This window comes from Rhinopithecus roxellana, chromosome 16, assembly GCF_007565055.1.
Source record: "Rhinopithecus roxellana isolate Shanxi Qingling chromosome 16, ASM756505v1, whole genome shotgun sequence".
NCBI lineage: Eukaryota > Metazoa > Chordata > Mammalia > Primates > Cercopithecidae > Rhinopithecus > Rhinopithecus roxellana.
Genome location: NC_044564.1, coordinates 59,859,905 through 59,883,311, shown reverse-complemented (window position 1 = coordinate 59,883,311; position 23,407 = coordinate 59,859,905). Strand labels below are relative to the sequence as shown.

At 37.6% G+C, this 23,407-nt stretch overlaps 1 protein-coding gene across 1 annotated transcript in view; it reads left to right on the top strand.

Annotated features, from left to right (window-relative positions):
- PTPRD (protein tyrosine phosphatase receptor type D) overlaps positions 1-23,407 on the top strand; it is a 339,878-nt gene that overhangs the window by 268,150 nt on the left and 48,321 nt on the right. Inside the window, 2 exon segments of the mRNA XM_030919181.1 lie at positions 12,070-12,189; positions 12,706-12,860. Coding sequence (XP_030775041.1) covers positions 12,070-12,189; positions 12,706-12,860 — 275 coding nt within the window.

The following is a 23,407-nucleotide window of genomic DNA, read 5'->3' as shown; positions in this document are numbered from 1 at the left end:
TGAATACACGGCTGAGAAAACACATAAATGCACAGAGGGCATTTTGCTAGTTTAAACTTCTCCAAAATGAGTAGATTTTAATAATGGAGTCATTGCTTGCTAAGGTCCAAGAAAAGAGTTTTATTCATCATATGGGTCCAATATTATGGTGCATGGCACATTAGTTAAATGCTGTTGGTTTGAAGGACTAAAAAATACTGGGTAAGCAGTGTACCATATCCCTGAGGACATGTGTACATATTGTAGCATCTGAAGAAAATCAACCTTTAACCTTGAGAAATTAATGAAGGAATCTCTGAAACTTCATTGAAGATAGTAGATACTTTCATTGAAGAATGGGGACATTCAAGACAGAATTTGAAACCACAAATGAGAGGTCTCTTTTACTGTGGTTATAGTAGTCTCAAAAAGGATATTTATAAGGAAAAGAGCCTGATTCCCCATTTACTGTGTGAGAGTTGAGGTTCTGTAAATGTTCTTCTAAGCTCAACATGTGGCGGTTTCTCTAAGCCTAGGTGTGTATATGAGGGACAATTTAAAAACTGCCCAAGAGATTTATAAAGGGAAAAGCCCAGACAGAAAAATACTAAAAAGCCACAACTGTAACCTCAAAGGTGGGAAATCAAAAGCAGTGATAAATGGTTGGTTTAGCAAAATTGAAAAGCAATTAGATCTTTTCAAAACATCTGAATTGTATAGAGATGTTGAAATATTGTCTAAAATGGGAATTAAGATAAAAATGGCGCCGAAGACAAATATCTGTCATACTTGACATGCAAACTGCATTCAAAGATGTAAATGGATCTGTTACCGATTTGTACTTAAGGTAACTCCTATATAGCAAGCAGTTCCTTTAAAAGCAACTCCCCTCCAAGCGATCTTGGATATAATAGTTAATAACTATAATAATGTCTAACATATTAGGTGCCTTGATATTTCAAAACAGCCCTTTTCAAGAAACACTACTATGACCTCCAGTTTCCATATGAGTACACTGGGGCCCAGAAATTTACAGAAGCTTTGCCCAAGGTCATCCAGTTACCAAGGTCAGGGATAGGAATTGAAGACAGACCGTCTGGCTCCAGAACACACGTGCTTCACCATCAAGCCATACTGCCTGTTGACACTTCTGTGAAGCTGAGACAGCTGAACTATTATATTGCGGCATGCATGTAAATCCAACCTACCCAGTCTGTTCTGCCTGGAGATAACTGCTGGTAACAAGCAGTCATTTGCAAAAGCTGTTTTCAGTAAAACACACATTTTATCTTGACACTGCAGGCCTTCATTAAACTGTGCACAGAAACTTGTTTTGAAATAACCAAATGAAATTCTGCCCCTTTTCTCCCTAATTGCTTCTAATAATAAAGTTAGTTCTAACTGGCCCCACTGCCACTGCAACATCTGATGGTAATGAGCAGTTCTTGGCGGAAGGCATTGTGACTTAAATACCTACAGTTTATCTTTCTGTTGCAGGCTACCTTCTCCTGCAACCCCCCTCAGCCAGAGGAACTTATTTGGAAGTTACTAAATGAACCTCTGTTTGCTCCCTTCATTAATTACTATTTGCTCTTGGAAGTTAGCTTTCTCCTTTGTTAAATGGCCTAAGGAGGCCAATTAAAGTGCTGTCTTATGATTTTTATTCTGTGGTGGTTCAGCCTGTACCCAGATTTGTGATGACCTGCATAAGCCAATAGGCGGTTGGGTAGTCTCAGCCGCCATCAATCTGACAATACATATGAGCCCTGGCCCCCAAGGCCCAAAAGTCCTTTGTTCTCCAGTCTAGAACACTTGGAACTAACTGACCAAATGTCCTGGAGAGATTTAACAAAGCAGTGGAGCTTCCTATTATCTCATCTGCTTTTCCATCTGCCTCCCTCCCATCATTCTGATCTCACCCTTTCCCTATCCAGTTGCTCTTTTACCTAAAGTAGCAGGAAGAAAGGGGAAGGCATTCCTGGATTCCCAAACAAGAGCTTGAATTGGCTTTCACTATAAAAACAGGGTTATAAATAGGGGTAAGTTGTTAGTGAAATCTATAGCTCCAGACTTTAGGAACGTGGTGGGTTCTGTGGGCTGACCTTGGGACTCAGTGAATTCTCAGTTCCCAGCAGCCACCTTCAAAGCAGACATTGGAACTAGCCTGGCCCTATGAAGGGAAGTGGCACCAGTCTTCCTCATAAAGGGAGGTGGTCCAGGTACTGTAAACAAATTACCTCTCCAAGAGCTGAAGCTTGAAATGTCATTATTTAGATTAAGGCTCAGGTTCTTAAAATAATATTCATTCCCATGGTACATGAAGAAAATATGTGTGTGTGTTATAAATGTTTCTGTGAATTAGAAGTATGCTAGACCGCCGCTGACCATAGATTTGCAGCAAGGAAGAGAGGAGAAAAGGAAAGAGAAGATAGCTTGATATTACACAAGACCGCATGGGGATACCACCATGAGAGGGGACAGCTACGGGACAGTTCCAAGTAGGGCACTTTGCAGTCACATGTCTGAGTTCAAATACCAACTCTTGCCCCTAGCTGTGTGACAATGAGCAAGCTTACTTGACTCCTCAAATTCTCATTTTTCCTTTTTTGGATTATGTGGAAGGGTTATTGTGGATATTGACTGAGATAAAGGATCTGGCCAAGTGGCTCAGTGAGTCTCAAATGGTATTGTTTGGTAAAGCAGTTGGAGGCTTTGCAGTGACAACTTCAGTTTCCCCAAAAGATAGCCTCCAAATAATGCACTCTTTGTTCCCAACTGAAAAGAGTTTGTTTCTCTGTGGTTGACGATGAATCCTGACCAACCTCTCCATGTCACTGAATATGGTTAATTGTGCCGTTTCCCGGTGTGGCACACCCATGCATTTTAGTCAAGAGGAGAGTGGAGCTCAGACCATTGGATTCTTTTCCACTTGCTTTCCCCCAAAATAGGATCTCCAGAATAGAGATCAGCCAAGGAACAGACCACAATAGAACATTCTGGCTGCTACATTGACTATAACACAACATGAAAATCATAAGTGATATAGACATGGGTTACATGTAGTGATAAGTGCCACTGAAGATATGTTTCCTTATGGTTCAGTCTTATATTCCCTCTCCTCTTTTTTGATTATTTAAGGTGCTAGAGAATTCTCCTGCCTTAGAGCCCATCTCTCTTTTCAAGCTTTCTATTTTGCCACAGCCTGGTTCACTTGTTTTTGTTTTTCTTTTAGAGATAGAGTCTTACTCTGTTGTCCAGGCTACAGTGCAGTGGTGTGATCATAGCTCACTGTAATCTAAAATTTCTGGACTCAAGCAATCCTGCCTGAACAGCAGGGACTACAGGTGCACAGCACCACCCCCAGCTAATTTTTAATTTTTTGTAGAGACAGACTCTCACTTTTTTGCCTAGGCTGGTCTCAAACTCCTGGCCTGAAGCAATCCTTCCACCTTGGCCCCGCAAAGTGTTTGGATTGCAGGCTTGAGCCAGCCCGTGCCTGACTGGCTCATTCTTAAGTTGTCGCTCAGGTCTGAGGTTTATCAACAGCGCTTGTATTAATACCTTTGGTGGTTTAGAAGAGCTTACTGAGACAAAAGGCTGCTGGGTTCCTTAGCAGGTGTTAGAAGTTTCACTAGCATCTGTTTTGAGCACTGATCATTCTTAGTATTTGCATGGCTAAAAAAAAACCCTTGTAAGTGTGAAGTATGACTTAGGACTTAAGTTGATTATTCAAAAACAAGAGTTCTTTGATTTTCAGATGTTATTACTTCCCTTCAAATGTGACCTTTAAAGAATTCCAGACTTAACTGAGAAGACTCTTTGCCTGTTGTATACGTTCAGCTATCAACCCTGAAGGAAAAGTATAAGTTGAATATTTCATATGAGTTTCATTAGGGTATATAAAGAAATAAAAAAACAATGGGCCGGGTGCAGTGGCTCACGCCTGTAATCTCAGCATTTTGGGAGGCCAAGGGGGGCAGATCACCTGGGGTCAGGAGTTCGAGACCAACCTGACCAACATGGAGAAACCCCATCTCTACAAAAAATACAAAATTGGCCAGGCATACTGTTACACGCCTGTAATCCCAGCTACTCTGGAGGCTGAAGCAGGAGAATCGCTGGAACCTGGGAGGCAGAGGTTGTGGTGGGCCAAGATTGCACCATTGTACTCTAGCCTGGGCAACAAGAGTGAAACTCCATCTCAAAACAACGACAAAAACTAAAACTAAAAACAATGATAGAAGCTGGAGATTCTGAAGGGAAAGCATGACTGCTGCCTGAAACACACAGATCAGTTTAAACCTGTTGTAGAATGTACTGTGTAATATGAAATACTGTTAGTGGGGTTTTTTTTCCCACAGTTTCCATCTTTATTGCCAAATCCTCTCAAGTTTTGCGTAGTCCATTGATTCTGTAGCAAGTCATTCTAGTGCCCTAGAATGTGGTTTCTAATTGTTTCCATGTTTCATAACATGCCAGTAAGCACACGAATTGGTCTGGGCAACCACATGGAAGGAGGAAAATGTTTGGAAAAAATGAAGCACTTTGTAGGGAAAGTAAAATGTATACAGCTGGGATTTCCATTCCAAGGATATTATTTGTGGATGACTGGGGCACAAGATGGCATCTATGAGGAAGGATTTGTCTGCTTTTTTAGGTGTATATTAAATTATTATTTAGTGTGTGATCGTTCACCTTTTTCCCTTCATCTATCTCCTCTTGACTGTTTCTCTCTTACTTTGTCTTCCATCTTGAAATACAGAACACAGAGGGAATGTATCAACCTCATGCTTAGAAAGTTCTTGAGTAACCATGATTAGTGTTAGAAGTTGAAAGGCTTACTCAGGGTTAGAGTATATCTGACTTTCATTTCACCTCTGCAGCCTGCCTTCATTCCTTGCCCATAGTAGAGACTCATTATTTATCTTGCCTTGCAAGCTTTATACTGGGGGTTGATTCACTTAAAGAGGTTTGTAAATGTACTTAGTATTATAAATGTTGGAGGTGGGGAGTGAAATTTTGACACTTCACAAATGGGTCATGATTTTGATTGTAATCCAGTGTGGGTTGTGTCAATTCGTAGTGAACATATAGGGCTAGAAATGAAAAATTCTATTCTTGGTTTCGAAGCTATCTTAAGTCCCATTTTCTGTTTCCAAATAGGGAATCATACAAACCAGATGATGCCATACATTAGTAAAGCAGATCAAATGTTTTGTGCATCGTGACTTGACTTGTATCTTAGGCCAAAAAATGGGAAAATTCCTGCCCTACTAAATTTTGTGGTTTGTGCCAAAGAATGGAGGTCAGATGCTGTCAGGGCCAAAGGGACTGGGCTGGTGTTTAACTTCATTTTGTTAACAGTTTAGAGAACTTGACATTTGGCTGGTGGAATACTTCTGACCTAATGACCACTCACTCCTCCTCCTATGTCTTCCTCAGTCCTTGAATGTCACCTTAGTAAACTTCCCCTAGCACAAAGTGAAGGTGAGATGGAGACATATTCACATTTTGTTCTGTGGCTAAGAGGGCAATTCTGAGCATGAAACAGCAGAAAAAGAGATTGTGCTCAAACATTTTTTCTTTTCCTATAAAACAAAGCTTGAGATTCTTTTCAGATTGTGAGATCCTTTTGGGTTAAAATTTGACAAAATCCCATTGAAGATTATAAATGGCAGTGCTATTGTTTTCATTGCTGTTATCGGTTTTGGAAAGCCCAGCCCTGGCCAGTGGCAGACTAATTCTTGGCCTTTCGGGTTTGTCAAGGTTCGGTAAGTTTAATGGAGAGCAAGTGCTTTCCAAATGCCAGGTCTGTGTCCTTTTCCAAATGGAACTGGAAGTACCAAAGGCCGTGAACATTTAATTTCTCAAACTGCAGCCTAAAGCGCTGCCTATCTAGGGCAACAGAAACTTTTTTTTTCTTTAAGCAACTTTAGGACCAGCAGCACAAACATTGCCTTTGGAGTCTGCATGATGTATGGGATTGTTTTGAAAGTGGTGGATACTTAATGTAAATAGGACGCTGGCAACAAAAAGAATGATGCTCGTGTTGGCAATCTAAAGGATGTTGGGGTCCTTATCTAGCAAGTTCCACACTCTTGGTTTTCTCTTGTCAGCAGACACAGTGTCAGATAAAACAGAAAGAATCCCACCAATTTCTTGCTGTTTGTTAGCTTTCTGGACTATCTACCTTCTTTCCCCACCCCACCTGCTCTACTTAGAAAGGCAGCCGACAGATTCTGGCTCAAAGCATTCCTCTTAAAGCCAGCTAGAGTCCTCATGGCCTGAGTAAAGAGCTGGAATGGGGGAAGGAGATGCAACTTTGCTCCTGATGACTTTGTACAAAGCCTCTCTCATTCTCCGCATTCATGTCTGTGGTTCTCCTGTGCTGGATTAGGTCTCATTTCTAAGGTTTTCAGAAGTATATATTAATCTCTGTTTACTAGTGTTTAGGGTCCAATGTTTGGTTTTTCTCTATTCTTTATCAGCAGAATGTCCAGAAAGGCTGATGTTCAACTGGTAAATACCCAACATAGTTGTACTGGTTGTTAAAATATTGAACTGCATTGATTCTGACTGGTACCTATGAATTATATTTTTATTGAAACACTGAATCATCCAATGATATTGTTTGGAAGAGGTGACACTGGAGTGAAAGGCAACTGCTGGGTAGACCAAGGCAGAAGCAGAGGTGGCTGTAGGGCTATGTGGGGCACCCAGGTGCTCCTCAGGAGTGATTATGTCTGAGGTGGATACTCTGAGGACTCACCACATATGGGAAGAGCTGATATCAAAGTGCTACTTGGCCATGAGAAAGAGGCACCTCACACAGTTCTGCTGTGGTTAGGACAAAGTGCCAGAAACTTGAGACCTAATGACTTTCAATTTAATGGGGAAAGTCATTGGAAAAGTTTACGGCAGCTCCCTATGTCAACTTCTGGCAAACACATCAAACAAAAGGGAATAACTTTTTTAAAATTAATAAGCAGTTAGGAAAGTGTGTGAATGGTTCGATGAACTGGTAAGCAATTTTATGATATGTAATTTGGTTTATTTTGAGAATAATATTTTTCAACTTTATGGCTGTATATATGAAAAGCTGCACTGGTGGTCAAATGCTTTAATAGCACTCTCATTTCAAATATTGTACTGCTTCTTTGTCCTCCACTAATTAGTGTTAGTAAAGATATAATAAAATGGGGGAATACACAAACCATACTGACTACCAGTTGGGAATAGATATAGCCGAATATTGATTGAGTGCAGAGAACTACACTGTTGTTAAAAGAGAATCACTGAGATGCTCTCTGTCCTTATTATGGAAAATCAAGTATTCAATCTGGTCTTTAAAATTTCCAGAATAGTTACTATAACCTGTAGAAATAAATAGTTCAGCATTTAATTTTTCTGCCCACTAAAATTTCTGATATTTATCTAAAACTTTCCTTCATTATAGTCTCCCTCATTCAGTGGGTATTGGCAAAAGGGTACCAACATTTCCTTACTCCCAAAAATAACTTTGACCTGTGTTATCTGAAGTTAGCCTGCTTGTCCATTCGTTACAGAATACTAATGAACAACCACTGCCCAAACTTACTAGGTACGAATTTACAGTCACTTTTAGCAACAGTTATGGTGCCCCACGTATCGTTTATTGCCTATTCTAAGTCTTTCTTTGGCTAAATAATCTGGTCGAAAGCAGACTTTTCAAAGTACCTTGTGGCAAATACGTTTTGGATTAGCAATGCTACAGCCCTTTGGAGGTATCAGTTTATCACAGTTGGAATTCTGACGCCTTGCCATGTTGCCATGCTCATTAAGTCTTTATTAAATTGAGATGAGGAGGTTTTGTTTTCAGAAAGTTTTAGACGATTTAAAAATAAGCCAATCTAGACTACAGTTAATTGATTATAAAGTTGGTTACCACTCACTGAGTGCCTACAATATGCCAAGCACTCCCAAGATAAGCTCTATGGGAATAAAAATAGCCTAGAACGAGAGCCCTTCTCCCAAAGTATGGTCAGCAGACCTAATGGATCAGCTCCTACCAAATATTTGCAATGACAAGATTTTTAAAAATACATTTAAATATGTTTCATTATTCCATCAACTTGATTTTGATAGTTTGTCATGAAAGAGGTAAAATAAATGAATTCCATAGCATAAATTTAGCAATGGTCACCCTGTTCTTTCCATAATTATAGAAAAATGAAAGCTTCACTTAGGAGTAATAACTTTGTGATAATAAAAAGAAATGCCTTCCCCAAATTTAGCCAAAACTCTAAACTGTCTCAGTTGAAGCTTCAAATAAAGTTACTGAGTGATGTTTCTAAACCACAGCTTGAGTGACAAGTTCTGCTGCTCTTCTTTTCCACCTCAGAGTTGAACACATACTCTTCTCAGAGGAGATTGGGGCCCACATAAATTAAGGGAATTGCTTGGTATCTCAGAACCACCTATTTGGAGAACTAGGAGGTTTAAAATCACCCCCACTTAAGTCAATAAGGCTGATGGGTTGAGGACAGGGTCTGGGTCTTATCTCACCTCAGTGCCCCACAACTGCTAACACTTTGCTTTGCACCTAGAAAATCCTAAGCCAATATCTGCTGAAATTAATAACATGTTCTTTTTTTCACACTTAGATTGATTTAGTTAATTTATAACAACCACCAGACACACACAAAAATCCAGAATGTCATCGAACTGATAACCAATAATAGCTAGTGTTTGTTGAATGCCTGTTTGTGCCAGCCATTTGGGTTAAGTGTTTTAGGGGCATCATTTTAGTCCCCACAATAGCTCTCTAATGCTGGAGACACTGTTCCCATTTCACAGATGAGGTGGCTAGGCTTTGGTCCTGGAAACAGAGAAGCAATTTTCCAGGCATCCAGGGAGACTCTGCCTGACCTTCCATGAATCAGTCCTGAAGGCCACTTGTATCCATTCTGAATCAACAGAAAAAGGCAAAAAACAGTATTTGTATTTAGTAACTCCTGCCTTCTAGTGCTTATGTACTCAAAGGGAGCTGCCTTCATTTCTCGTCTCACAGTCAGCTTTATGTGTGAAGCCTAACAAATAGTAACTCTCTCTAGAAATACCTTATGAGATTTTCTCTTAAGAAAATCGAGTAGGGGAAGGGCTGTTGTCAAAGGAAAACACTTTAAGAGAGGAAAATGGAGACAGTTCATTTATACTAGCTAATGAGGAAAGAAAAAATATTTCCATTGTTCCCCTTTTTTTTCTCGCTACACTTCATACTTGCTTCCTAATGCTGAAATCAGAAATCATATGTTCAGCATATGGCAAAAAATGAGACTTAAAATCATATTTGTCAGCAACTCTAAGCCCTTAAATTCAGCCCTCCAAAATCAGATGAAGGTGTGCAGGCTACTCAGAGAATGAGTTCGAGAAAGGAAGTGCTGAGGTGCTCACCAGCAAAGGGAAAAATGTATTGCTGTCGCTATTCAGATAAGCCCAGGGAAAGCTTCTAATCCCACTGCTGAGGACACGTGTGTGCATTTCCACATACGTTAGGATATTTATTTTTCATAAGGTCCTTTTGAGATATATTTCCTGAGAGAAAATGGTAATATTTAAATATATCCGCTTTAAAAAATTGCTTCTGATTTTTGCAGTTGAGTTTGAAACGTTTATTTTTCTTTTGGTAAATAATAAGATTAAAGTGCATTATTCAAATTGAGTACAAAAACAACTTTTTTCCTCTTTTAGCTAGAAATTTGCACAGCGTTTACCCCTTATAGTAATGCTTCGTGGTATTTTTTTTTTTGTAAAGGGGTCAGAGTCTAAGCCAATAATAGCTGCAGTTTCGAACTTATTACTAGAAATGTGAGGATTAGCATAATTTTAGTTTTTCCTGCATCTTAGGAATGGAGAGATTTGTAGATGGAGAGTCTTTTTTCCAAAAGTTGTGTGAAGGTTGCCTTCTCATTCTTTCCTTCATCTCCTTTTCTTACCTCACGAGAAGGTCTAAATGTAATCAAGTCCCAGTTTTAAAATATAGTTTTATTGAATTTGGTTCAGTGCATTGAACTGACTGTATAGATGATTTTGTGGCATTAATATGCTGTTTTGTGCATATCATAGTGATATTTGTCGTCAGGGATTGCATTAGTTTATTTTAACCGAAAGGGTTGCTGTCCAGCTGAAACTGTTAAATGATGAATTTTAATTTCTTTCTTGAATCTTCAACTCAACACATTGTTGGCATCTTCTTGAATACTACAGTATGAGGCCTCCAGAGTTCCTTTTGTCATCTGCTGGGAGACATCCACTTGACATCTATTTCATGGTTTAAAACAAAGCCTTTGGCATAATTTTTGTGATTTTTTTTTTTTCTCATCTAAATCATGACTGCTTAAGTAGTGTTGGTTCTATTCAGATGGTAGTTTTTGCTAAATATGTCATCAGTGACCTGGGTTTTAGCTTATGGTGAAAGAACATGTAGAGATGCCCATGCCTGGTCACTCTACGTCAGTATTCTCCTTCAAGAATTCTCATTTCCCGGTGTCGTTATCTCTTTGAGTTAGGGCAAATGATATAAATAAAAACACAGAAGGCTATTTTGTACAAGTAGGAAACACACAAAGTATTTTTTAAATCTTACTAAGGTCAAATTTTTGTCTTATTGTGGACAATTTTTTTTTGTTTTCATCAAAAAGGTGATGTTTGCGTGGTCTCAAAGTTAAAATCAAGGCATAGGAATGAAACCTTGTGAATTTAATATCTAGCTTAGTATATAGCTGTAAAGTGCTTTTCTTTTTTGTTTTGTCTAGGAAATTCTGTACAGGATAGAACCTCTCCATTTCTTAGAAGGGCCAATTGTTTCATGGAAAGAGCCCGAATTCTCAGAGGAGCAGATGCTGTCTCTGTGAAGGAGAAAATTACAATATGATTCACAGAATGTTACAAATACTCATATTAAACATAAAAGCAAATCATTATGCAATAATTCTATTGGCTGGACCAAAAAATTTCTAGTGTCTCTAATAATAATGCTTTATTGCCTTTGTTTAAATCCAAAGATTGTGATTTTCTGTTCTTTCTTTTTCCAATAGAAAGGTGTATTCCCTATTTTAAACTACTGCTAGGAGCTTTCTTTACCTAGAGAAATGTATTTCAGTTGGGTTCTCCTAAGAATTACTCCCATTAAAAAAAAGTCTGAGATAGAAAGGGTAAATATAGTCAGACCTATGGTGTTACTACAAAAATACTGTGCTGTGTTTGTTATTTTTCATTATGCTTTTTAATGCCCAACAGACTCATTCAGTAAATTTGAGGCTTACTGCAGACTTGGAATTATTCTTTGTTGTGTGTTAAACGAATTGGGTTGAATACGTTTTATGTGCTTTTGTTCCACTCCACATAGAAATTGTAGATTATTCATCTTGAATGAATTTTAAATTATTTAAACTTTGCACTGTTGGTGTATGACCGTCTGAGACTCTTTTTAAAGAACAGACAGCTCTTTTTCCTGTAGACATTGTAGGTTTAATTTGCTTTAGATACAAATAACATTTATCTTGTGTTAAAAAAAAAAAAAAGCACATGCTTATCTTGTTTATTATACTTTGATAGATTTTCCAATTATTTCTACTTTTCTTTAAACAAGCATATTTGGAAGTTGTGATAGCTCAAGATGAAAAACCTTATGCCTTTTATATCTTGATGAATTAACACTAACTATCTTACCATGTAGTTTAAATGCCAAAGTGTCATCCTCCCGATGCGATTCATAACGTCTATCCCAGGACAAATATGTTTTCTTTTCAACCACACTGAAGTTTCAAATCGCTCTCTCTGTATTTTACCCAACAACAATCTGCAACTTATTTTTTCTCCAGGAAAATTGAATCTGTTACTGTTTAGTATTCCTACCAGTTTGAAAAATGTGGTTTGTATTGGCATCAGAGCAGTAATTTACATATATTGGGATAACAAAAATGCATGCCAGAAAAAGATCAACATAAAACGAAATGCAGAAAAGCTGTTTTCCTTCAACAGCAACTCAAAGCAAAGTTAATAGAGAAATTGATGAGCATTTGCCCTTAATGCGTCACTTGTTTCTTGTAGGTGAAGTGTGACCAGTATTGGCCTAGCAGAGGCACAGAAACCCACGGACTGGTTCAAGTAACGCTGCTTGATACTGTGGAGCTGGCCACATATTGTGTTCGAACATTTGCACTTTACAAGGTTTGCTTTTCATCTTTTTCTCCTCCCTTTACCCTCTCTATTGTTTAAAGAAAGCTTCTTTTGAGAAATCAAATCTCTTAAGGCTTTACTTAAATCTTGATCCCAATGGCAACAGTGAAGAATGAAATAAATCTTCCATTATCACTCAGCCATTTTTCTTCTTGTCTGGCGATTTATCAGTAAATATAAAACTCTTGCTCCGAATGAAAGTTTCAGCCAATGAAGAATAGATGAAGAAGAACTAGTTCTTCCTGGAAAATGTGATAGGAGCTCTCCTGGTAGTTAAACCTGAAAAATGTAATGCTTCTCACCTAAGAATTTTGTCTTCCTGCGCAAATATTTGTCATTTACAAATAGCTTGGGGTTTATATCTCCAAAGAGTGTGTCTTCCCAAAGGATATAGGGTGGGAGAAAGGAATTAAAATAGCACATTTTAGCATTACCTCTTCCCTGTTATTCATCATTACCACCTGAGGCTGGGAAAACAGCATTTCAGCTGATACTCCTATTTCACAGAATGGTTCAAGTGAGAAGAGAGAAGTGAGACAATTCCAGTTCACCGCCTGGCCTGATCATGGTGTTCCAGAACACCCTACACCTTTTCTAGCTTTCTTACGTAGAGTCAAAACCTGTAACCCTCCCGATGCTGGTCCAATGGTTGTGCACTGCAGGTAAGAAGCATTTGTTTCACTTGCAGTCAGGAGGTTTCTGAGGAAACACAAAGGTAAATTGTTTCTCATTGGATGTTTTTGCAACTTTTTGACATTCTGGGATAGTAAATGCCTTCATAAATAACACAGCTCTCTTTTGGTCAAATGAGGCCTATGCTAACATCAATAGGATGGATTTGACATAGATGCATACTTCCCCTGGAGATAGTAGGTAGCTGTGGTCCATTGCTATTGTCTTTTCCCAGTGAAGAGAAATAAATAAACACAAAACTAAGTGGGCACATGGCTGTAAATATGTAAAACAAAAAATAATATGTGGGGGACTATTCTTAAAAACAAATTTATATTGTTTGACAAGTTCTTGTGGGCTGAACTGATACAACCTTTTTTATTATTTATAGGGAAAAAAATACTAAACAAAATAATATCATACAAGCTTTAGGGAGAATATCTTATTGCTTAAAGATGCCTTCTGCACATTAGTAATATCAAGTCTCATAACATCACTAATTTGATTTTTTTTAATGTTTTTAATAGAATATAAGATCTATCATTTGGAAGGAGTTATTTTATGTACTCAAAGATAATAAGCTTGTATTTTTCTCTTGAAATGTATAGATTGTATTTTTTGCTTAAGTCTAATAGCTACATCACCACTGAGATTGCAATATATTTAAATGTTTATAGGTTTTTAAATATTAAACTGATTTCTTCCAGTTGCTTGAGTTCCTCTTAAGTGTCATTACTAACAGACTACTCAAGCTATCTGGTCAGAGTCTATTTATTACTATATAAATATATAGTACATATAATTTCATGATAGTTCTTTATAACATGAGAAATTCGAAGATGAGGAAATATTGCTTCTTCCACAGGTAAGTAAAATAGAAGTGTGGGAGTATAGGAAAAACACAAGAAAGCATCTATCGTAAATCAGTTCTATCGTGACTTAATTCCACAGCTCTCTTTCATACCCCATATTATACTATAATATAATACAGTAGACCCTAGAAAAGGGGCTAGCTTTTTAGAAATGGGGTCAATGGATTGATCAGAATAAAAGCAATGAAATTCACCTGGCCAAACCATGCTACAACGCTCATTGTTAAACAATCGGCTGACAAATTCCAAACAGGATAAAGTTTCTCTTTTCCAGCAAATGTTTTCCTAGATAAAACCAGTAATAACATTACCTTGTGTTTATGTAGAGTATTTTACTAATTTCAAAGCACTCCTCTATGCTTTATTTTCTTTGATGTTCATAACAACAGTACGTTGGGTTAAGAGAATTACGTTGGGTCAAGAGAAGTGAGAGGCTACACAGGTTGCTTCAAGTACTGATAGCTAAGAAGATGATGGCATAATCGGCCTCAAGTCTTATCTAGATTCTTGTTTCCCTATATCTAAGACAGGGTCCTTTGAGGACTGGCCACTCCAGCTGCAGTTTTCTACATGATTGTAAAACATTAAAAATTATTTTTAATTTGAGCAAGTGCTTTTACATCATGAAAGTAGATTTCTGCTTCTCCTGCCTTTTTGTTTTAATTCAGGTGCTAGTTTGATCAGTCTGTACACTCTGTTACACACAGTTCTTTGCAGGCCTCAGAGAGCCAATGTACCTGATTATATGGTGCGTCTGTTTGGTAAAAGCTGAACTTGATTATAAAAATCACAAATGAAACACATGAAGTGTTTTCAGATAGAGTTTGGCCAAAGAATAGAGAAACAGAAAATTTGGGCTAGCAGAAGAAATGTTGCCCTTGTATGCCTAATGGCAAAAATACAGTACACACACACAAACACACACACACATGCCTGCACACACACACATGCTGCACACACACACATGCCTCCACACACATATGTAATTATATGTTTAATAGGAACAAAAATTAGAGACACATAATTTGGAAGTTTTCACTGGAAAACAGCATGCTGATTTTTTTCACATTGCATTTCAAAATACAGAATCTGTCCTTTCTCCAAATTTTCCTCCCATTTCCGTAAAGTGGAGGCACTAGAATTAAAGTGGAGGCACGAGAAAACTGAGATAGATAGATAGATAGATACATACATACATACATACATACATACATACATAATTTTTAAAATACATTTCACCCTCTGTAGATTATAAGCAAGGTATAGGGTTCATGCTGGGCACTGTGACAGGCACAAAAATGTTTGCAAGCAAATAGCAAGTATGAGAGATAAGATAAATAGCTGTAATGCCTTATTTTGAGAAAACACACACACACACACACACACCACATCCGTGTTATGTTAAGCCACCTGACTCACCTCAGAGAGAGACAGGCTACTCAGGAGAAATAAGGAAACAAAGATGAATGTGCTGAGCTAATAGCTGCTGACATTTGGAAGTGCTGTGCCTGAGGCTCTGGAGAAGCTGCTTATTGAAACAAACAACGGAAGAGTAGGTATATTGGTGGAAGAAATTGGTTAGCAACTTCAAAACAATGAGGGAAAGGAACTGCATAAACTGAACTCTGTGACATAATTACCCATAGGTAATTTTACATGTCTGGTAAGAGGTTGTGGCCTCTTTATTTAGGAGGGTCACGTCTACATTGTCAACATCCATATTATCATGAATTTTTGAGTTGAATACAAGCCAAGTTAAAACTTGACAGTATAATGTTTTGTGACAAAGCAGCAGATTAAAGTCATTCTTAAATGACAGTTACTCATCTAACATCCCATAAATGCTAGTTTAGAAACCATTTCTAAGCAGAAAGAAACTATGCAAAAAGCCACAATAACCATGTTACAAAGGGATACTGATCACGGTTAACCATGATCATGTTACAGATAATCGCAAAAAATAGTCTGGAAGGTAAATACTGTATTTTGTGTTGTGATTTCTTTTATTATGTACTAAACTTTTTTTTTTTTTTCTATATTAAAGAAGTAGTGACAAAGTAGATCCAAGCCTTCTGCCCAGTATATCCTGTGGTGAGAATGGAGGAGGTTTTAAAGAAGTCAGGTAGTAGCCCAAAAAAGGTGGGGCTGGCGGTGCAGTGCAGGAAAAGGAAATCATGGTCCTCCAATGGTTCTGGGACGTAATTGGAGTAGGACAAAAATGAGCCATTAAGTAAAAGAAATTCTAACAGTCAACAACAAGAAAGAATTTTAGGGATAGCCTAGGGCAACAAGCACAGACAAGACCTTGGAAGTTCAAAGAGGACAGGGTCTACCAGATTCCTAAAAGAAAGAAGGTCTGGTTCAACAGCAAGGAAGGAACGGCCAACTCTAGTTATCCATCAGTTCATACAGAGCATAGAATCTCAACATTGAGGGTACGCACTCTGGAGAGATAGACTGTCCAAGTAAAATGTCAGCTTGTTTACTTACTGGCTGTGTGCCTTTGTACAAATTATTTAATCTCTGTTTCTTCACCTGTAACATGGGATAACACTGTAAATAGCAATGAGAATTTTATAAAAATTAAGTAAAATGACATAAAATAGATATAAAGCACTTGAGATAGTGCATAGCATATAGAAGTATGCAGTAATTTTAAATTATTAATAATTATTCATTACTGAGTACCTTTTAAAAGCTGTATGTATATTTAGAACTCTGAGAAGAAAAATTCAACATGAACTTGGATGTCATCTGTGTAACCTGAGCCATCCATTTTATTAAATCACAAATGTTTATAAATATCCAAATCATTAAATAAATGGATTTTTTCAAATGTACATATTTTCTACTATGGTAATCCCGTAAGACTTCTCAGCGAGAGAGAACATGTTGATGCTATGTGTTAGAGAGAATCATTTATAATAATACATCTGTTTGTATAAAGACCTGAGAAACCTTTCAACTCTTAAAATGATGCTGTTAAAGGAACTTAATACTGTGGTCCTTAATGCGTTCAAGATGAGGTCTGAACTGCTTATCATTGCATTCATGACCCTTTGTAATCTAGGCTGATCTCACCCTTCGCACCTCATTGCTGACTCCTTGGGCCATCTTCTGATAGCTACACATTTCAAGTATCTTCATCTCTGGCTCTCAGCAAAAGATATTTATCTGGTCTAGAATTTCAACAATTCCCCTTCTCTACTTGATGATGTTCAACCTTGACGCATAATCCAACTTAAATAGCACTTCCTATTTGTATTGCAGAGGTTGCAAACTGGCTTCGGATGGTTTTGTTGATATACATGACAATTTTTTAAAAATTTGAGCATGAATTTCTTTAAGCTGGAATGCACTATCCGGTTTTCCAAACCCTTTCCACTCCCTATTATTTTACACACATTTATGAGATTGCTTCATCTTGTAGACATTTGAGTTGTAACTCTGGAGAAACATTTTAAGCTTATTCCCCAATTCTCTTCCCACAGGAAGAATTAAATATTCTCTAAATTCTCATAGAATAGGTTCACACTTTGCATGTTTAGCTAAATATGTGCAGATCGTATGTGCCTTGAGATCTTAGAAGGCATGAGTAATGGCTTATGTACATTTTTACCCCAGCTCTTACACCTTAGTAAGCACTCAGTAATTGCTTGTCCAAGTTTGTTGAATTCCATATGGCATTTTAATAATTTTTACAAATATAGTAAGAGTTTCAAGGCTGGACTGATTTTTTTGGTCTGTTTTTTCACCTAAGAGACTGAATTTTTTTCCCTTTATATTGGGATATATTGGGATATTTCTTTATGAGAGCTTAATTTTTAAATTTCCTTTCCCTTACTTATAACTATTTCATGTTCTTTCCCACATACCGTCTATTCCATGATTAAATATAGACATAGCTCCCCATTTTGTAGCCATACTAATAGTTCAGGATAGTTGAACCCTTATTCAGCCTTGGTCACCAACCATACAAACCATATGCTTGGCTCCAGGTATCTCTTGTCAACTGAAGAGGCCCTGTTGTAAGTGCTTTATATGTGTTATGGCTTTTCCCTTCCCATGGTATTTACAAGGAGTAATATTAGTTTCCCATTTCACAGAAGAAAAAAACAGCAGAGGCTGAGTAAGACTAGTTTACTTGCCTGAGCTCATACTACTAGTGGTGGCAACGTTCCCCACGTTGCATGGCCCTATAAATCAGGCAGATTCTCCAGACTTTAGGTCCCATGATGGATTTTAGCTCCCCTTTCTGCTGTCCCTTTGGGGGCATTTCTCCATCAAGCCTTCCCTGGTGACCTGGTCAGAATGAGCCACTCCTTCCTTTCTGATTCCATACCACATTGCTCTATTCTGGCCTTTTTTTCACTCTTTCTAAATCAAAGGCAATTGCTAGCATGTGAGTCTCTTCCATTCCTTAATCACTTGAACATAAATAATCACAATAGCTACCAATCATGGAGCCATTACTGTTTTCCAAATATTACTGAGCACTCATTTAATCCAGAATATAATATATTTTGCTTGCAAAGAGCATTAAGCACAGGGAGGTAGTAAGTGATTTGTTCAAGGTCATACAGCATATACATTTCGTCCTGATTTCAAAGTCCATGGTCTGTTTACCCATCATTATATCCAGTTCTTACTCTTTGTGTTGCAGAGACCACCTAGTCCCTTTCACTTAGCTCTTTACTGCACATGTTGTCAGATATTTGCCATTATCTCTTCACAGCACATATATATGTGTGTGTGTATATATATACACACATATATATATAATCGTGCAGTGCATATATATATATATATATATATATATATATATGAGTGTGTGAATAGACACATATAGTATTGTTTTTATCTTACTTGTAAAATGTGATTTGGGAGCAGAACTTTCTATATATTAAACCGAGATTTCCTTAGAGGTCATGCGTTATATTCTCCTATATCACCTTAGTCTTCCCCTTAGAAACTAAGGCCATTTTGTTCCCCTTTTGAGCCTTGTTCCTTATGTTGTTTTATAGAATAATTTGTGGCTTATATTCTGAACCACATATTCTATAAAATCTATATTCTAGTACCAAAGGGACATGACAACTGATTTGCTCTAAGTATTTGCATTTGTTAGGAATGAATACATTGGGAAAAAGCTTTAATTTCAGTGAATCAGTTATAAAACCTTGACCCATGATACTAAATCTTGTGTCACATTAACTCTTTTTAAGACAAAGGGAAGACTTTTTCTTCATAAGAGAAACACTTATTTATGAAAACAAAAAAATTGAAAAGGGGATAGATCACAACTCCTGAATTGATCTTCTAAATGAAACAATCTCAAGGAAAATAGAATAAGCTTCCTGAGTGCCACTTAAATCTATCACAATCATGGAATCAAACCGCCCTTCAAAACTGGAAGGAACAGGAACTGCATACCAGATATAGATCAATAATATCCTAGAAGCACCAACAGGCCACTAACGTGGCCCAGTAAAAAATCAGATGCCAGTTTGGGGGAGTAAAAACTCCTAAATTCCAGTCTTCATAATGCTTTCTGACTTTGCATATGGAAGCACAACCAGGAAACTATGTAGGCCATATTCATAGCATAACCATGTACCCCTAAGCCCAACCCAGTAGTGATGAAAATGGCCTTTTCAAAGTCAAAAGATTTTGGAAAGCATTTCATAAGAGCATAAAAACAAAAGACCTTGTGATCCAAAGAAGCTAAGAGTGCTGTGGAAAATTGTTTAATGCATTTTTAACCATTCATTCTAAATTCCAATTTTATTTCTTATAATGTTCCATTCAAATGTCTCTTCAGATCAAAGACCACAGGTATTTCCAAAGCATGTGATAGTTTTGAGATGCTGACAAATGTGAACCATAGATCCATATTTTCCTTAAACCTGGGGTGTATTTTTATGTGTAAATTAGGTAATAGGAGATGCTAGACTTCTGTAGATGAAAGGTGGGATTGTTAAAAATGCCAACATCTCTCGATAAGAATGGGTGGAGTGTACAAATTATATCCTTGTTTATGGAAACATTTTAAGGTGAGGAAAAATAATTATGCCATGTGGAACCCATTATGCCAGATTCTGTTTTTATATATCAGTAATTCTGTATAAGAAGCAAATGCTTAGTTTATGAGACAACATAGTGATACAAAACAGGAGGCTGGGTCTTCAGTCTGTTGATGGCACAGTCCTATAAGAGAAAAATATCTTCCTTCCACTAAAATAGTTTAAAAGTAATGGCACAAAAAAAAAGCATTACAAGGAATTGCACAGTGTCCCCAGTAGGTATAAAGTGTAAAACTCAAAATGGAGAATCTGAGGTGCTAGGAAGAGCATTCTGGCTGCCTGATGAAATGGAGAATTTATTTGAAAAGAAGCATGATAGATATAAAGGCAGTGGAGGAGAGGTGAGGCCAATAGTAATACCATACTATCTAACTTCAAAATCATGTATCAGGTCTATATGATGTAGGTTCCTTCAAGGGCAACTGAGAACCTATCACCAATCCTGTTCCCATTGCATGCCTAAGAATAGCAACCAACTTACTTTTGTGTTGTAAGTGACTGTTTACAGAGCATCTCCTCGTCACTTATTTTATTTGATGTTTATGGTAAGAGTAGCAGATGTGCATTATTACTTTCCTCACTCTCCAGCTAAGGAAACTGAGACTCTGAGAAGTTAAGTGATTTGCTGAAGAACACGTACTTAACTAGTAAGCTGAGTCAGGAGAACCCCCTTTCTGATCTATGTGTATATTATACTGCCATTTTCCATTTTGCTCAATTTATATCTTATAAATGAGAGTAGAACTATCCCTAACCTACAAATGAGATGGCTCCCAGCACATAGAGCTGTTCTTAGGGGCCAGCAATGCATGGTAGTGAAAACTCTGCAATTGAAATTGTTCTAACAAACAGAGTTCAAATCTTAGCTGTACTGTTTACTGCATCTGTGACCTTGAGCACATTAAACAATCTTTCTAAGACTCAATTTCCTGATCAGTAACATGGGGATATAGTGGTATTTCTTTCATAGTATTGGTTTTAAAGATTAAATAAGAGCTGTGTAAAGTGATTAATTAGCCTGTTAATATAGAAATAAGTCAACAAATGTTTACAGTTACTGACTTTTAAAAATTGTTTTACCTCACATAGTTATTTCAATTGACTCTAGTAATATCAACAAAGAATACTATTATATTTTCTGAACTGTGAGTTTGAGTTCTATGTAATTGTTGATTCAGAAGAGTAGAAAACATGTGCATATATACATTAACATAGAAGATGGGTGGCAACTGGAATATGTAACACGGAAAAATGTGTTAAGTACTGTTATAATTATTTCATTGCACTAAAATAAATGCTTCTCTTATTAGAACCAATGTTTCTATAAGCAGGGTTTCTCAGCCTCAGCAGTTTGGACATTTTAGATCATAGAATTTTTGCTGTGAGAGCCATCCTATACATTGTAGGATGTTTAGCAGTATCCTGGGCTTAGCTCACCAGATGCCAGTAACTCGCCCCACCCTCACTTCCCTTCCCCACATTGTTACAATAAAAAAAAGTCCTAGGCATAGCCAGATGTCCTCTTGGGTATAAAATCATCCCTGGGTGAAAACCACTGCTTATGGTAAAAAAACTAATTTTTAACGTTGGCAGAATTATTGTATCCAAGCGATAACCCACCTCAAAGCTTTTAGCTTTAACAACAACAACAACAAAAAGCTAATTTGAGTGCCAGTCTTATTTTACATATTTGAAGAACTTCTTTGTGAGACTTACTTTAATTATAAACTTTTAAAGCATACAGAGAACTAGGCTCATTACTTGGAAAGAAAAGAAATCTAATAGTGTTTCTTACCTTGGTCAGCAACCATACAAACCATACACTTGGCTCCAGGTATCTCTTGGCACTAGAAAAATAAATAAATAAATCCACCTTCAAGGACAAAGATGTGCCACCATTACTGGATTCAAAAGAACAGGCTGTAGGCGTTTACTGCCAAAAAGGAGTTCCAAAAATATTTTTTGCACCATGGCAGCATTGCAGTAAATCTTTGTCCTCTCAAAGGGGCTACTTTTAAGGGCCATGCTCTTTGGAGTTGATAAATGCTAGTCTTTTGTGCTACGATATCAGTCACATTGCTTCGTATTCACACTTGGTATGATGTCCAGCATTTTGGCATTTCCAAACAATAAGCCCCAGGAGTGCCCTCAAGTGGCATATGACTTAGTGACTGTCCCTTTTTCATTGTTTAATGGAGGCCAGAGATAACAGATGAGATGAATGGAAGGAAAGTGAGTCATAATGTCAGACCGCCTGCCCAAGCTTGCAGGTTCCTGAAATTATTTGCCCTTTGATTTTTGAGAGTACAGATTTCTGGGACAGCACACTTCATTTTTAAATCATAGAAATTTACCAACGATAAGTTGCTTATGAAATACTTGCTTATGGGATGTGTGTTCATTGTTTTTGGTGTTGAGCATTGAATCATGTTTTAAAATACTCTAACTGGATTTGTTTCCGGTACACCTATGTGCCATAGGAGTTGGCAGAGCAGAGGGTATGTCTATCAGTTAGCATTGCTATCTACAAATACCAACCCAAAACACAGTGGCTTAAAACCACAGTAATCTGTTATTTCTCACAAATCTGTGGGTTGACTTGGGGCAGGACGTGGATCTTCTGCCGATCTCTCCTGAGCACTTTTTCTCAGTCAGCTTGAAGGGCTGGGAAAGCCGAATGGGGTCTCTCTTTCTCCCCAAGGCTTTTCATCCTCGTCCAGTGGACTCAGGGTTCTGAGGACATCAAAGGGGAAGCTATAAGGCCTTTTGAGACAGTTGCTTTTACTGCATTCCCTGGTTTAAAACAAGTCAGGGTCCATTCCAGATTCAAGGAATGGGGAAGCATACTCCACCTTTTGATGGGAAAAGAACAACTCATTTATGACCTCATTTATTCTACCTCTGAGTGTGACATTGCTGAACCTTATTTACTGGATTGGTGGAACTCTGCTCTTCATGCTCATCAGCCTGGCTAAATACAATGTGAATTTCCCTCCCCAGGCTGGATGAGAGGAGCCAAGACCCCTAAGATGACCCCAAAATACAGGGTTTATGAATAGTCTATGAAATAGGTAAGAAAGTAGGAAAAAAGTCCATTCTCAAAATGTATTTCATAACTGCTACCTGATTACTTCTGGTAAAATATCAGCTTGTGGGTAGCAGAAACTTGTGCTCTTAACTCTCCTTACATCCTAACTCAAAAATATTTCCTTTACATCTTTCTGTAATTCAAGATTTTACGGGGGTTAGTGGGCCTCTTTTTGAACTCAGAAACAGGACTATGATTCATTCACAATGAATCATAGACGGGGAAGGGACATTTCCAGCCTCTCAGACCACTTCCCCCCCCGCAGCCTTCCCTTTTTTTAAAAAAATTTCAGAGTTGAGAAAACAAAATTAGGCCAATGAGGTTGACAGCTTTCCCATAGACTTCTGCTGGACTCAAGTCTTCAGACTGCTAGTCTAGTATGTTTTCCACTGTGGTATGGTCCTTAAAATTTTGTTCAAATTAATTTGATTAAAGGGTCCCTTAACATTTTCTAGATGCATTAGGAAAATAACCAGAAAGCACCTATATAATGA